The sequence below is a fragment of the Salmo salar genome, chromosome ssa15 (genome assembly GCF_905237065.1).
Source record: "Salmo salar chromosome ssa15, Ssal_v3.1, whole genome shotgun sequence".
In the NCBI taxonomy this organism is placed as follows: Eukaryota; Metazoa; Chordata; class Actinopteri; order Salmoniformes; family Salmonidae; genus Salmo; species Salmo salar.
This window is the reverse complement of record NC_059456.1, coordinates 31869971-31887285: the sequence shown is the minus strand read 5'-3', so window position 1 is coordinate 31887285 and position 17315 is coordinate 31869971. Positions and strand designations below refer to the sequence as shown.

General features: G+C 41.0%; 1 protein-coding gene across 2 annotated transcripts in view; it reads left to right on the top strand.

The window, feature by feature from the left end:
• The window catches only part of LOC106571262 (5'-3' exoribonuclease 2), a 46186-nt gene that overhangs the window by 26867 nt on the left and 2004 nt on the right, over positions 1 to 17315 (top strand). For both annotated transcript variants that reach the window (XM_014144088.2, XM_014144086.2), the window contains 4 exons: positions 1960 to 2094; positions 7453 to 7583; positions 12401 to 12464; positions 15810 to 15945. In XM_014144088.2, coding sequence (XP_013999563.1) covers positions 1960 to 2094; positions 7453 to 7583; positions 12401 to 12464; positions 15810 to 15945 — 466 coding nt within the window. The remainder of the gene's footprint in view (positions 1 to 1959; positions 2095 to 7452; positions 7584 to 12400; positions 12465 to 15809; positions 15946 to 17315) is intronic.

The window sequence follows — 17315 nt, the reverse complement described above, 5'->3', positions numbered from 1 at the left end:
TGTTCCTGCGGTGAGAAGGATTCACCATATTCATTGAATGTTTTCATAATTTATCTGTAGATAATCGCCATAAAGTCTACCAGTAACCAAATTAGGGAGCTAAGTGAATGGCTCTCTTACCGATGCAATTCGGTAGGCTACTGACGAGTCACTCACTTTAACGTCACTGTCTGGCAAGGCCTGATAAGACTTCAAATAAAAACAATCTTTAGTTGTCCTGATGTGATACCATGGACATACAATGCATTCGGAAAGTTCAGATCACCTTGCCTTTTTCCACATTTTATTACATTACAGCCTTATTCTAAAATGGATTATATTGTTTTATTTGCTCATCAATCTACACACAATACCCCATAATGACAAAAGCAACAACAGACTTTTAGACATGTTTGCAAATGTATTAAAAATCTAAAACTGAAATAACACATTCACGTAAGCATTCAGACCATTTACTCAGTACTACTTTGAAGCACCTTTAGCAGCGATTACAGCCTCGAGTCTTCTTGGGTATGACGCTACAAGCTTGGCACACCTGTGTTTAAGGAGTTTCTCCCATTCTTCTCTGCAGATCCTCTCAAGCTCTGTCAGGTTGGATGGGGAGCGTAGCTGCACAGCTATTTTCAGGTGTCTCCAGAGAGATTCGATTGGGTTCGGGCTCTGGCTGAGCCACTCAAGGACCATTCAGAGACTTGTCCCGAAGTCACTCCTGTGTTGTCTTGGCTGTGTGCTTAAGGTTGCTGTCCTCTTAGAAGGTGAACCTTCACCCCAGTCTGAGGTCCTGAGCGCTCTGGAGGATTTCATCAAAGATCTCTCTGTACTTTGCTCTGTTCATCTTTCTCTCGACGCTGAAAAACATCCCCACAGCATGATGCTACCACCATGCTTCACCGTAGGGATGGTATTGGCCAGGTGATGAGTGATGCCTGGTTTCCTCCAGACGAGACACTTGGCTTTCAGGCCAAAGAGTTTAATCTTTGTTTTATCAAACCAGAGAATCTTGTTTGTCATGGTCAGTCCTTTAGGTGCCTTTTGGCAAACTCCAAGTGTGCTGTCATGTGCCTTTTACTGAGGAGTGGCTTCCGTCTGGCTGCGCTACCATTAAGGCCTGATTGGTGGAGTGCTGCAGAGATGGTTGTCCTTATGGAAGGTTCTCCCATCTCCACAGAGGTACTCTGGAGCTCTGTCAGAGTGACCATCGGGTTCTTGGTTGACTCCATGACCAAGGCCCTTCTCCCCCGATTGGTCAGTTTGGCCGGGCGGCCAGCTCTAGGAAGAGTCTTGGTGGTTAGAAGTTTCTTCCATTTAAGAATGATGGAGGCCACTGTGTTCTTGGGGACCTTCAATGCTGCAGAAATGTTTTGGTACCCTTCCCCAGATCTGTGCCTCGACACAATCTTGTCTCGGAGCTCTATGAACAAGTCCTTCGGCATCATGGTTTGGTTTTTGCTCTGACATGCACTGTCAACTGTGGGACCTTTATATAGACAGGTGTGTGCCTTTCCAAATCATGTCCAATCAGTTGAATCTACCACAGGTGAACTCCAATCAAGTTGTAGAAACATCTTAAGGATGATCAATGGGAACAGGATGCACCCAAGCTGAATTTTTAGTATCATAGCAAAGGGTCTGAATACTTATGTAATAAAGTATTTCTGTTTTTTATTTTAACTAAATGTGCTAACATTTATAAACCTATTTTCACTTTGTCATTATGGGGTATTGTGTGTAGATTGAGGGAAAAAATTAATTTAATACATTTTAGAATAAGGCTGTAACGTAACAAAATGTAGACAAAGGGAGGGGTCTGAATACTTTCCGAATGCGCTGTATTTTCCCATGTGGGTTGTCTTTATTTTTTGTGTTTGATCATGGTGCTCTGACATTGTATGGTGTTGATTGTGACTGTTCATTTGTTTGAAAAATCTAAAAATTGTACTTACAAAAATCTTTCCTCAGGATGCCTGAGAAGGTTCTGAAGCCTGGGGACTGGGAGAGAGGTAACCGTGGCAGGGGTAACTGGAGGCCCCAACTGGGTTTCAACTCCAACAGGCAGCAGGTCCACCTTGACCAGTCAGCCTTCAGGTCCCTGGGGTACGTGCACACCACTTCAAACTAGATAGCATTGGCCGACTTTTATGATGTCCCTTCAACAGTCGCCATTAAATACCCACCTTTTGATTTATGCCATCTAAGCTCTTTTACTTAGTCAGATGTTCTTAGAAGGCTGAATTATCATTTAAATCTGCAGTCTGTAATTCAAACAATGCTCACCCACCCCCCCCCATGCTTTTTTTGATAAACAGCTGAGGGATGTTTTAAGCTATACAGTGTTTACTGTTACATTAACAAAGTAAATAGTTAACCTCTATGGGCTAGGTGGGATGCTTGCGTCCCACCTACGTAACAGCCACTGCCAGCCTGTGGCGCGATTTTTAAAACCTTAAAAATCCTATTACTTCAATTTCTCAAACATATGACTATTTTACAGCCATTTAAAGACAAGATTCTCGTTAATCTAACCACACTGTCCGATTTCAAAAAGGCTTTACAACGAAAGCAAAACATTAGATTATGTCAGCAGAGTACCAAGCCAGAAATAATCAGACACCCATTTTTCAAGCCAGCATATGTCACCAAAACCCAGAAGACAGCTAAATGCAGCACTCACCTTTGATGATCTTCATCAGATGACAACCCTAGGACATTATGTTATACAATACATGCATGTTTTGTTCAATCAAGTTCATATTTATATCAAAAACCAGCTTTTTACATTAGCATGTGACGTTCAGAACTAGCATACCCCCCGCAAACTTCCCGGGAATTCGCTAACATTTTACTAAATTACTCACGATAAACGTTCACAAAAAGCATAACAATTATTTTAAGAATTATAGATACAGACCTCCTCTATGCACTCGATATGTCCGATTTTAAAATAGCTTTTGGTGAAAGCACATTTTGCAATATTCTAAGTACATAGCCCAGGCATCACGGGCTCGCTATTTAGACACCCGGCAAGTTTAGCACTCACCAATATCAGGTTTACTATTATAAAAGTTTGATTACCTTTTGTTGTCTTCGTCAGAATGCACACCCAGGACTGCTACTTCAATAACAAATGTTGGTTTGGTCCAAAATAATCCATCGTTATATCCGAATAGCGGCGTTTTGTTCATGCGTTCCAGACACTATCCGAAATAGTAAAGAAGTGTCGCGCGCATGGCGCAATTCGTGACAATAAAATTCTAAATATTCCATTACCGTACTTCGAAGCATGTCAACCGCTGTTTAAAATCAATTTTTACGACATTTTTCTCGTGAAAAGCGATAATATTCCGACAGGGAATCTCCTTTTCGGCAAACAGAGGAAAAAAATCCCAAAGGCGGGGGCGGTCGGGGTCACGCGCATAAGCCCAGTGTCCCTTGATCGGCCACTTGAGAAAGGCGATAATGTGTTTCAGCCTGGGGCTGGAATGACGACATTCTGTTTTTTCCCGGGCTCTGAGCGCCTATGGACGACGTGGGAAGTGTCACGTTAGAGCAGAGATCCTTAGTAAAAGATAGAGATGGAAAAGAAGTTCAAGAAATGGTCAGACAGGCCACTTCCTGTAAAGGAATCTCTCAGGTTTTGACCTGCCATTTGAGTTCTGTTATACTCACAGACACCATTCAAACAGTTTTAGAAAATGTAGGGTGTTTTCTATCCATATGTAATAAGTATATGCATATTCTAGTTACTGGGTAGGAGTGGTAACCAGATTAAATCGGGTATGTTTTTTATCCAGCCGTGTCAATACTGCCCCCTAGCCCTAACAGGTTAAACCAAGTTCAAAGTTCATGAAGTCTAAAAATGAATGTACCTATCCCGGATTGCCCCTTTAACCTCTTGGGGCTAGGTGGGACGCTAGCGTGCCACCCGTGGTGCACTCCATCAACAGCAGGTGCATTTCAAGAGCGGCAAATTTGAATCCAAATAAATGTCAAAATTCAAATTTTTCAAAAATACAACTATGTTACACCATTTGAAAGATAAACATCTCCTTAATCTAACCACGTTTTACGATTTCAAAAAGGTTTTACGGCGAAAGCATAAATTTAGAGTATGTTAGGACAGTACATTTACAAGAGTTGTGTGTAATGTTTTGTCAAGTCAAAGACAGGGTCACCAAAACCATAAAACCAGCTAAAATGATGCACTAACCTTTTACAATCTCCATCAGATGACACTCCTAGGACATTATGTTAGACAATGCATGCATTTTTAGTTCTATCTAGTTCATTTTTATATCCAAAAACAGCGTTTTACTATGGCATTGATGTTGAGGAAATCGTTTCCCTCCAATAACCGGCAGTCAAGTCAGCGTCACAAATTAAATAATTAAAATTAGAAAACATTGGTAAAATATTATATTGTCATTTAAAGAATTATAGATTTACATCTCTTGAACGCAATCAACTTGCCAGATTTAAAAATAACCTTACTGGGAAATCACACTTTGCAATAATCTGAGCACTGCGCCCAGAAAAATACGCGTTGCGATAGACTAGACGTCATGTTGGGGAGATCTAAAATCGAAAATACTATGTAAATAATCCATTACCTTTGATTCTCTTCATCAGATGTCACTTCCAGGTATCACAGGTCCATAACGAATGTAGTTTTGTTCAAAAAAGCTCATCATTTATGTCCAAAAATCTCCGTCTCGTTAGCACATGATGTAAGCCAGCCGGACTTCTCGTCATGAACGAGGGGAAAAAATATATTTCCGTTCGTTCAAACTTGTCAAACGTTGTATAGCATAAATCATTAGGGCCTTTTTTAACCAGAACATGAATAATATTCAAGGTGGACGAATGCATACTCTTTTATAACGTATTGGAACGAGGGTACCCAACATGAACTCGCGCGCCAGGTGTCTAATGGGACATCATCGTTCCATGGCTCTTGTTCGGTCAGACCTCCCTCCAGAAGACTCAAAACACTTTGTAAAGGCTGGTGACATCTAGTGGAAGCAATAGGAAGTGCCAAAATATTCCTAAGCCCCTGTGTTTTTCAATGGGATAGGTTTAAAGTCAATACAACACATCAGGTATCCACTTCCTGTCAGAAAATGTCTCAGGGTTTTGCCTGCCAAATGAGTTCTGTTATACTCACAGACACCATTCAAACAGTTTTAGAAAATTTAGGCTGTTTTCTATCCATATATAATAAGTATATGCATATTCTAGTTACTGGGTAGGATTAGTAACCAGATTAAATCGGGTACATTTTTTTTATCCAGACGTGCAAATGCTGCCCCCTAGACCCAACAGGTTAAGGAACCTGGGTAATTGAACATCTGGCTGATTCTGGACATGTGTGTCCACGCACATACACACATACCGTTCAAAGGTTTTGGGTCACTTAGAAATTTCCTTGTTTTTGAAAGAAAAGCACTTTTTATCAATTAAAATAACATCAAATGGATCAGGAATACAGTGTAGACATTGTTAATGTTGTAAATGACTATTGTAGCTGGAAACGACAGATTTTTAATGGAATATCTACATAGGCGTACAGAGGCCCATTATCAGCGACCATCACTCCTGTGTTCCAATGGCACGTTGTGTTAGCTAATCCAAGTTTATCATTTTAAAAGGCTAATTGATCATTAGAAAACCCTTTTGAAATTGTTAGCACAGCTGAAAACTGTCGTGGTGATGAAAGAAGCAATAAAACTGGCCTTCTTTAGACTAGTTGAGTATCTGGAGCATCAGCATTTGTGGGTTCAATTACAGGCTCAAAATGGCCAGAAACAAAACTTTCTTCTGAAACTCTTCAGTTTATTCTTGTTCTGAGAATTGAAGGCTATTCCATGCGAGAAATTGCCAAGAAACTGAAGATCTCGTACAACGCTGTGTACTACTCCCTTCACAGAACATCGCAAACTGGCTCTAACCAGAATAGAATGAGGAGTGGGAGGCCCCGGTGCACAACTGAGCAAGAGGACAAGTACATTAGAGTGCTGCCTGTTGGAGTAGAAACCCAGTTTGATAAACAGACGCCTCACAAGTCCTCAACTGGCAGCTTCATTAAATAGTACCCACAAAACACCAGTCTCAACATCAACAGTGAAGAGGCAACTCTGGGATGCTGGCCTTCCAGGCAGAGTTCCTCTGTCCAGTGTCTGTGTTCTTTTGCCCATCTTAATCTTTTATTTTTATTGGCCAGTCTGAGATATGGCTTTTCCTTTGCAACTCTGCCTAGAAGGCGCCTCTTCACTGTTGATGTTGAGACTGGTGTTCTCAGAACAAGTTTCAGAAGAAAGTTCTTTTTTTCTGGCCATTTTGAGCCTCTTTTTTTTAACCTTTTATTTTACTAGGCAAGTCAGTTAAGAACACATTCTTATTTTTAATGACGGCCTAGGAACTGCCTTGTTCAGGGGCAGAAAGACAGATTTGTACCTAGTCAGCTCGGGGATTCGATCTTGCAACCTTTCGGTTACTAGTCCAACGCTCTAACCACTAGGCTACGCTGCCGTCAATTAAACCCACAAATGCTGATGCTCCAGATAATCAACTAGTCTAATGAAGGACAGTTTTATTACTTCTTTAATCAGCACAATAGTTTTCAGCTGTGCTAATATAATTTCAAAAGGGTTTTATAATTATCAATTAGCCTTTTAAAATGATAAACTTGGATTAGCTAACACAACGTGCCACTGGAACACAGGAGTGATGGTTGCTGATAATGGGCCTCTGTATGCCTATGTAGATATTCCATTAAAACAGTTGTTTCCAGCTACAGTAGTCATTTACAACACTGTATTTGTGATTAATTTGATGTTATTTTAATGGACAAATTTTTTTATTTTCTTTCAAAAAACAAGGACATTTCTAAGTGACCCCAAACTTTTGAACTGTAGTGTGTATTATTTATGAACGAATTATGCTTCTGAAGCAACCATGATGTAGTCAGATTTTTTTTTTTCTTCAAGTCCTTCATTCTTTAGATTTAGTAGCTATTTGCTTTGATGGGGCCAAATCACAGGAATTCAGAAACGGGTAATTAGGAAAACCTAGCATGAATGTGTTTTTTGGGGGGTGGGGGGGTAGTTTGCTTGTGTGTAGCTGTGACAGGAAATGGTTAGTATTAGCAGTCATGTCTATAGTATACTAAATCTCAGTAGGAATGTTTTATGAAATGTGTTCTGTATGTGTAGGATTTCTGCCGTTAGCTGATGTTTAATGCCTCAGACTTGGTGTGTTCCTGAATCTAAAGTAGCCACCGTATTGGGTGCACTTGGCGTGGCATCCGGACCCAAATGTCTTCCTCAATTAAGTACCCGGCCACAAGGGTTAGTCAGCTATTTGGCTGGCAGCTGGCGCTTATAGAAGTGTGTATGGAACAGCCGTTAACTGATGTTTAACGTCTGTGACTTACTCTGCGTGTTCTGTTGTTTTCAGTCACAGCATGAACAGACAGCAGCAGGGAGGTGGGCAGTACAGCAACGCTCCGCCCCCTGGCAACTACCACCAGGGGAACTACAGCAGGCCCCCCCACAGCGGCAGTGGTGGTCACCTCCCACCCTTCCAACGTAAGACCACCTACACCCACACAGGCCCCAGACAAACACCTTTACTGCATTTCTGATCAACTAAAATATAGCCATTACATTGTGTCAAGTAGTAACTCTCTCTCCATCTGAAATAGGCAATAGAAAGGCTGTCAGACGGCCAGTAATCTCCATTCCGATAAGGCGTTTTGTGGCATCATTCCTTACTTGCAGCTACATTTCACTTCCTTTCTCCTTGGCTGAGATATTGTACCTCTTCTGAAAAGACATAACTATATTATACCATTAAATGGCCCTTTGTTCAACACTGGGAAGTTAGAATGGTGTAACCTACGTATGGAGGGGGGACATTCTCTGTTTCCCTGCCCCTAATCAGAGGCTCCTGGATGGGCCCTTGCCTCATGCTCCTCTGACAGCAGGTGTGTGTTACAAATGGCACCCTATTCCCTACATAGTGCACTACTTTTGACCTATATAGTGCCCATAGAGCTCCGATCAAAAGTAGTGCACTATATAGGGAATAGGTTGTCATTTGGGATGCAGACTCGGTTCTCCAATTTGACTTTGATGTGCCAATTTGCAAATGGATGAATAATCTCATCTGTCTGCTGATAGCTTGTGGGGGAGTCGAGACTATTATGGTGGCACTTGATGCAAATAAGCCTTGGTTCCTTCGGATTGTGGCAGCCAGTGCCTCCCCTGGCCTATGCTGTTTATTCCTGATGGTAAACTTGCCAATTAGCAGCGTAGGACCGAACTTCATCCTCTCTTTTTCTATATGAGAGTTATTTTGATTAAGGCAATCAGGGTTAATACTCTGGCCCATCTGTGATTGTGGGCCTGTTTCTCTTCAAATTGTCACTTTACGTGACGGTGGGATTTTTTTATTCATGTTCTTCTAGTCCTCCTGAAGAGATGTAATTATTCCTACACTTCTGGCGGCTTGATATTAACATTTAGTTGATGTGAATTGTAACTGCTTAATTTCACCAACTACTGTACCTTTGACACTTTCCTTGAATAACCAGATGGCCTACACATTAAGTCAGTAAGAGCAATTTACATGAAATAATTGTAGAAATAATTGTAGTATTTATTCCCATGCCCATCCGTAATAAGAGAATCTAGCCATTTTGGTCAACTCATTTATGTACAGGTTTCATGATTATGAATTGTTATATTTAATGAGATGAATAACCACATTCCCTATGGAAAATCTACACCCCCTTGAACTTTTCACATTTTGTTGTGTTACAAAGTGGGATTTAAATAGATTTAATTGTCTTTTTTTGGGGGGGGGGGGGGGTCATTGATCTACACAAAATACACATGTCAAGTTAAAATGTATATCTTTTTATAAATAAAAAAAATTGTATTCACCCCTTTGTTTAGGCAAAACTATCGCTAGTTCAGAAGTAAAATCTGGCTTAACAAATCACAAGTTATGAATTCACTCTGTGTGAAATAATGGGTGTTGACATAATTTTTTTACTGACTACCCCCTTCCTCTTTCCCCATACATCTGTAAGGTTCCCCAGTCAAGTATTGGATTTCAAGCACAGATTTGTCTACAAACACCAGGGAGCTTTTCAAAAGCCTCATAAAGAAACTGCTGTGATTGGTAGATGGGTAACAATAAATCAGACATTGAATATGTCTTTAAGCATGGAAATGATGCTGTGGCTGATGTGTTAAACCACCCAGACAAATCAAAGATGCAGCCGTCCAACTGAGCTGCAGGACAGGAAGGAAATTGCTTTGGGATGTCACCATGAGACCATTAGGGATTTTATAAAAAAACAGCTACAGAGTTCATTGACTGTGATGGGAGAAAACTGAGGCTGGATTAAGAACATTGCAGTGACTCCACAGTAATGACTTCAATGAGTGTGTAGTGATTACACAGTAATGACTTCAATGAGAGTGAAAAGAAGAATGCTAATCTATAGAATAAAAAGCCACAAAAGTAATACTGCAAAAAAACATAGCTAAGGAATACACTTTTGGGCATAAATGCAAACCTTATGTTGGGGGGGGGGACACACCACATTACTGAGTAACTTAACTGCCTCATTTTCAAGCATGGTGGTGGTTGCATCATATTATGGGTATGCTTGACATCGGCAAAGACTAGTGAGTTTTTCAGGATGAAAAGAAATGGAGCTAAGCGCAGTCAAAATCCTGAAGTAAAACCTGCTTCAGTCTGTTTTACGCTAGACACTGGGCGAGGAATTCACCTTTCAGCAGGACAATAACATACAACACAAAGCGAAATCTACGCTGGAGTTGCTTACCAAGAAGACAGTAAATGTTCCTGAGTGGCCAAGTTACGGTTTTGACTTAAATATGCTTAAATCTATGGCAAGACTTTAAAATTGCTGTCTAGCCATGATCCCCAACATCTTGACAGAGCGTGAATAATTTTAAATAGAATAATTTTGCACAATACAGGTGAGACTTACCCAAGAAGACTCTGCCTAAGGTGTTTCTAACATGTATTGACTCTGGGGTAAATTCTTATCTAATGAAGATATATTAGTGTTATTTTTTATTAGTCTTTCAAATATAGTAGAATTGTTCTTCCACTTTGACAGAGTATGTTGTGTAGATCATTGACAGAATGTACAATGAAATCCATTTTAATCACACTTTGTAACACGAAATGTGTAGAAATTCAAGTGCGGTGTAGACTTTCTATAGGCACTGTATACATGCAGACTTGGCATTATCGGTCCCAACAGCACAATTAGCCTGACTAGTTATTGAGACCAGACTAGAAAACAACTCTAGGACGGTAGTGTGCTCGGAGTTCAAAGACATGCTTTTGTTGCTGTTAACTGTCTCTGAGAGGATCCACTAGGTTGTCAGTAATCACCCTGGTCCGGCTGGGTCCTTTGTGTTGGGTTGGGGGGGCTCCTGTGTCCCTCCCGGTGTCCCCGTTTGCTGATTAGTGGTGCTAGCTGCTCTGGGAGACTAGGGGTGGTAATGAGATTGTCAAGTGCTTCTGGACACACTGGCCCCTCTGATAAAAGCCTTCTGGGAGGATCCCATTTGATTGGATGTGTAGTAGACTAGGGAGGGTTGAAACCAAAGTTAACTTCCCCTTTGACTGCACCTCTACCCCCATGTGGTGATGTGTCAACGCGCTGTCTCTGAAACATGTTGTGGGGTTTTGTTGTGCCTATTCAAAATGGCTGCTGGGTAATGACCCACCGGGGAGACACCGCTGGTTGCCATTAGTCTTCTGACATCCAGTCACATTGTGTTAGCAGCAACTTTGTCACACCATTTTAAAAGTTGCAGTTTAATGGTCGTATCCCATGGAATTATATTTCCAAACTAAGTTCTAGACCTAGAACTTGACCAACTGTTTTACTGGAGTAATGGAAGAACATGTGTATTGGGGGACATGTGAGTTGGTTTGAGCTAGTTGTAATCCCTTGGGTTAATACAGTGACTGTATATTGTACCGGGGGATTTTAGGTGTAATCCTTCGTTGTCTTTTGTATCACATGGCCCAGGGCTCTAGAGTTTTAGATCATTGTTAATTAAGGAGATTGACAGGTGTGTAATTATAATTTCCTCCGTTGAGTGACTGTCTGCTGGTCATCAGAGTAGGACAGAAGACACAGGCCAGAGTGGGTGGTCCTCAATAAAGTTGAGTTGGTCCAAGAGATTATTAACGGTCAAGATTTACTCATCTACAGGTCCAACCTAATCACAGCGTCTGGACAAACAGTTATGAATTGTTGGTATGTTTCGGTTATACATAGTTCTTTTTTTCTATGTTTCTCAAGTGACTGAAAATTCTACATCTGAAAACCTTAAGTTTGCTCAGTTATGTTGGCTTGTGGGTCTACTTTACTCCACCATAACTCAGACTGACCAACCAGTCTATATTCTCTCTTGGTCATCTCAGACCATGTTAAACTCTCTACATGTCATAACATTCAGCACTAGGTATTGTACCACAAGGCCAAACATGTTTATTTCCCAGGGATCCCATCGCCTCTTATCAAATTTCTTTTAACACCAGCCTCCAATCCAGGTTTGTAAATGACTGGCTTTTCTTTGCTGAAGTTCTTTTCATCACACCCTTCACCCCGCCCCCTCTCCTCCTGTCTCACCCACTCACCAGGCCTGCCCCTATAAACAAACAAGTCCCAGGCTTGCAGCTGGTCATTGCCTTGGCAACAGCGGATCTAGAAGAAGCGGCTCTCAAAGGGGCTCGCTGCGCTAGAACTAGGGGTACTTGAGCCATCCACAATGCTGCCCACTGAATGCTTATTTCATTTTCCTGAAGGAAGGAATGCAAATGAAGCATTTTTTTCTCTTTTCCACCCACCTCAAATCTTATTGTGATTTAGTGCTTCAATGGGCTTCATTTTATCTTTGGGATTGTTTTATCTCTTGGATCAGGTTTAAGATTGAAATATATGGGTTTGATGTTGAGGTTAAAGCTGAAATTAATTGGGTTAATTAACTTGTACGTTTTGACATGCTGTCGCAGTGTTGTATACCAAACCTGAGTTTCCCTATTGATTGGCAAACATTCCGTGCAGCAGCTTTAACTTTAACTCAAAGGGATTGTCTTATTATTATTTTTTATATTAAGTGGTGTCTCATTTTGTCAATCTAGCATTTACACTCTACTGAGAAATCTCATAGCTGATTTTTATCTATGCAATGTGTGTGGAAATTACACTGATGGCAACTCATCAGAACAGAATTCTTAGGTAGATGGACTTAAAGTATTGCTCTTTAAGAGTTGCGCTCGTTATGTTCACTTAGTCGTGTGTTGGGGCCCTTTTTTTGAAAAAGTCTCTTGTCACCCACAGATTCTAGGCAGCAGGGTCTTCTAGGGACACCTCCCCCATACAACCCTCAGCAGCAATATCCAAGGTGAGTCTACGGCTCTCTGCTTTTTATACATAGGCATGTATTTACAAGGTATTCCCTCATCCTGGGCCTGCTAAGTTCATGACTAATGCAGTAGCATTTTATATACACTTTATAAACCGATGTAGTACTATTTTGTTTTTTAAAGGGTGCTCGCTGCAGCATATTAAGTTAACCTTGATACACATTTGTTTTTTTACTACCCATGAGGTTTAGCGTAATATGTGGTTAGTAGAAACTGTTTCAGTGCTTTAGTGGGGGACCACTGAGTCACACTAAATGTACAGTTAGATGAAACATCTTGCTTTATTAGTTGAGGCCACTGGGCTTCACCATGGGGGGGCTTAGAGATGAATTAAGAATTTGGGAGCGCTAAACAAATTTCTCTTGAGGAGGTTTGGCCAACTTAATGAGGCATCACTAATACTGCTCCGGCAGTATCCTTTCGGCGCCACAGTGTCCGCACAGGCCCGTCATTGATTCTTTCTCCAGACCTCTTGAAGGACTAATCAGCTTCTTTGGTTCAACTTTTCAGGCCTTCCAGGTCCATTGTGGCTCTCTGTCACCTTAGGTCACTAGTTATTAGTGGTGAACTGAAAACTGTTTCTAACTACTTATACCAGCTGGACTGAAATGACATGCATAAGGAACCTGTAGGAGGGATTACGGATTCCAGTGCACGGCTAAGTCTGGCATTGGGGATGAATGTGACATGGTTCAATAATGAGGGATGGGCCCTTCTAGGACGGTTCCTACTTCTTCCTTCGGCCATTGTAGTGAATAATATGAGACTTAATATGGTGGCTTGGCTTATGGATGGACACATTGCTGAGGCATTATTCTTGGAGTGATGGTGTGGGCGTCACACACATGCAATGTGGCGTCCTCATTTTAGGGATGAGTGCAATTCACGATTCAAGTCACATGTAAATGTCTGGTTTATTTCATACTTTGGCTTACATTTCATATTCTTATACTTTCATTCATGTGAAATGGGTGGCCATTTTTTTTCTCTTTTTCTGAATTAAATCTCCAGGTCGTTACTAATTAGCAGGGATGTTGCTAGGTCACCATGGTCAATTGAAAGCTGCATCAATAGAACTGGAAAAGGTTTTTTTTTTTTTTGCTCCTGATTAGGCGCTTTGACATATTTAGACGGAATAATGGGTAGGACTGGAGCAGGGAGGGCCTGAAGCCTAAATTGCCCAGCATGGCTAATGTGTTTGTAGCTGTCTATGAGTACGCTAACATGCACACAACAATTGCGGATAGTCAGATTAATATAATAGTTTGACTTAAGCGTTTACATGCTTTGCAATTTCCCTAATATTGTTCACAAGGACACATCTGAAATCAGGCTACGAGGGGACTATGATAAATGTAGAAAATCGCGAACAATTATTTTTGTGAAGCATATTTGGACGTATAAAGTTTATATGAAAACTAAGTGCATGCTTTCAGTTTTCCGATCTCGCTTCACTCATGCATAAGAGGGAAGCTTGCACTACCGATGCTGTCACATGCGCAGCTCAAATACACCACTAGAACTCTGTTTATTAAGGCCTTTACATGTCCTAATTTGAAAGATTACTCAGAAACCAGGTGTTTTAATTGGCATGTGCTTACTTCGATTATGACCTTGCGCAGATTTAAAGTAAGCAGAGTAAGGTGTTTACATGACTGCCATACTCAGCCTGCTGCCATCTGTTTTAATATTGAGTTATTACTGTGCATGTAAACGTACTGAAAGGCTAAGGCACATACAGATGTCAGAATTTAGATATGGATCGGCACAATCTACTTATTCAGTTTGCTGGTGTCTTGGAGCTGAAATTTGGATCATGCGGTACATGGCGTCAGGTATTCTAGCAGTTAAGAACGTTGGGCCAGTAACCGAAAGGTTGCTGGTTCGAATCCCGAGCCGACTAGGTGAAAAATCTGTGCCCTTAAGCAAGGCACTTAACCCTAATTGCTCCTGTAAGTCCCTCTGAATAAATGTAAACTGTGCTAATGCCGATTAAAAAATAAATCGAATGGAGAGCAATGTACAATACGGCAAACTATGAAACACTTTTTTTTATTGTATTATATTCTGATATGATGACTTGAACGGTTCATTGGCTAGCTGTTTTAAGTTCTGGTTAGTCTGTAATTTACTTTCTGATAACATCTAAATTATTGCAAATTAGCGATGGTTTAGTCATCTTCTATAACATGGCAGTTAACTTCTTATGGGCAGGTGGGACGGTAGCGTCCCACCTGGCCAACATCCGGTGAAATTGCAGAGCGCGAAATTCAAACTACAGTATTATAATTATTTAACTTTCATAAAATCACAAGTGTAATACATCAAAATAAAGCTTAACTTCTTGTTAATCCAGCCGCTGTGTCAGATTTCAAAAAGGCTTTACGGCGAAAGCATACCATGCGATTATCTGAGGACAGCGCCCCGCATACAAACACATGAAAAACATATTTCAACCAGGCAGGTGCGACACGAAAGTCAGAAATAACGATATAAAAAATACCTTTTTATGATCATCTTCTGTTGGCACTCCAAAAGGTCCCAGTTACATCACGAATGGTGTTTTTGTTCGATAATGTCCTTTATATCCGTAAAAACTCAGTTTAGCTGGTGCGCTTCAGTCAATAATCAGTTTCCCTCAATCAAAATGCATACAAAATTATTCCCAAACGTTACTAATAATATTTTCCAAACAAGTGAAACAACGTTTTATAATCAAACCTTAGGTACCCTAATACGTAAATAAACTATCAAATGTAAGACTGAGAATCGTTATTGTCTTTACCGGAGAAAAATACCAAAGAACGCGCTGTCTTCAACGCGCTTGGAAACACTCCAGCCAAAATGGGAGCCACCTAGAAAAACTACAATTTCTGGCTCATTTTTCCAAAAACCAGCCTGAAACTCTAAAGACTGTTGACATCTAGTGGAAGCCCTAGGAACTGCAATCTGGGAGGACTTGGCCTTATAATAAAAGTGATAGCCATTGAAAATAGTGGTAGGCTGAAATACTTTTGGGGTGGGGGGATGGTTTGTCCTCAGGGTTTTGCCTGCCATATCAGTTCTGTTATACTCACAGACATAATTTTAACAGTTTTAGAAACTTTAGAGTTTTCTATCCAAATCTACCAATTATATGCATATTCTGGGCCTGAGTAACAGGCAGTTTACTTTGGGCACGCTTTTCATCCGGATGTCAAAATACTGCCCCTACCCAAAAGAGGTTAAGAGTTGATTTGTGATGTAGACCCTACAGTCCAGAAATTAACCAATGAAATAAGTCATTATTAAAGTCCAAAACAACAATGTTTGTACCCACACAGGCAGCAGTATGGTGGTGGTGGGCATGGCTGGGACCGGTCGACGCAGAGAGGAGGCCACGGAGGGGGGCAGGGCCAGGGCAGCTACCGTCAGCAGCGTGGTCAGGACGACCGCAGAGGAGACCGTGGAGGACAACCGGTAACTACATTATTCAGCTGACTTTATTTAGGACTAACATATGACATCAATGAGGAAGGCGTGACCTCAACGTCAATATACCTGTGTTTAGGGCTGGGCGATATGACGATTTATATATCGTGTGATGGAAAAACATCTATCGTTTCCTATTATGCTCTATCGTTTATTTTGTTGTGTCGCAAATCACACTCTTTACGGCAATATCTTTTGTCAATTGGACGACACTTTGCGTTCTTCCACACGTGTCGTGTGGAAGGACATTTGCAACACTAACGAACATGGAGGAGAGTGAACGTGGCACGGAGACAGGGAGCTCGTACCTAAAAAGAGGGGCAACTTCGGTCACATAGACGTGGTTTGGGTATCAAAGTCTGACATGAACCAGAAAACCAACCTCAGCAAAATATGCCGCAGGCCGGTCCCGACAACGAACTCCATTAACCTATTTTACCACCTACGCAAGAATCATGTGAAACAGTACGGAGAGAGTCTATGGATGAGACCCAAAAAAGTACAGTCGAGTGCTCAAAACAAACCCCCGACTCAGACGTTGCAAGAGGCTTTTGCCCGCGGCACAGCATATGGCAAATAATCACGAAGATGGAAGAAGATAACAGCTGCCGTTACAACTTACATCTGCAAAGACACGGCCCCAATTTATACGGTCGAGAAACGGGGGTTTCGTGAGTTGGTACTTACACTCGACCCAAGGTACCAAATGCCTTTTATTTTATTTGAGTATAATTCAAAATGTAATAAGAAATAGGCCTTTACATGTGGTCATTTTATATATACTATTTATTTATTGAATTTACAGGAAATGTGTATATTGTGAAATGTACCGTTATTGGGATATGAAATGACCTATATAGGGATATGAGATTTTGGTCATATCGCCCCGCCCTACCTGTGTTCATTTGATCATGGAATAAAGCCTGCGCAGAATAAGTGACTTGCCTGTTTGAGTGCGCCAACTCCTGTTTACCATGAATTAGGCCTTTTGGAACTTTTTCCTGGATAGTAACTATTATTGACGTCAACAATGTCCACCTTACAAGGAGCACGCCTCCAGCGCATTAGGAGCACGCCTCCAGCGCATTAGGAGCACGCCTCCAGCGCATTAGGAGCACTTACCTATACTATGCACATGTTTGTTTATGGCTTTAAGTCAGAACATTGTTTATGTGGATAGTGATCAGTTATTTTGCATGCGTATGATAGTGGCTTGCAAAGGGGTTCACCAACCTTGGCATTTTTCCTATTTTGTTTCCTTACAACCTGGAATTAAAATAGATTTTTGGGTGATGTGTATCATTTGATCTACACAACATGCCTACCACTGAAGATGCAGAATATTTTTTTATTGTGAT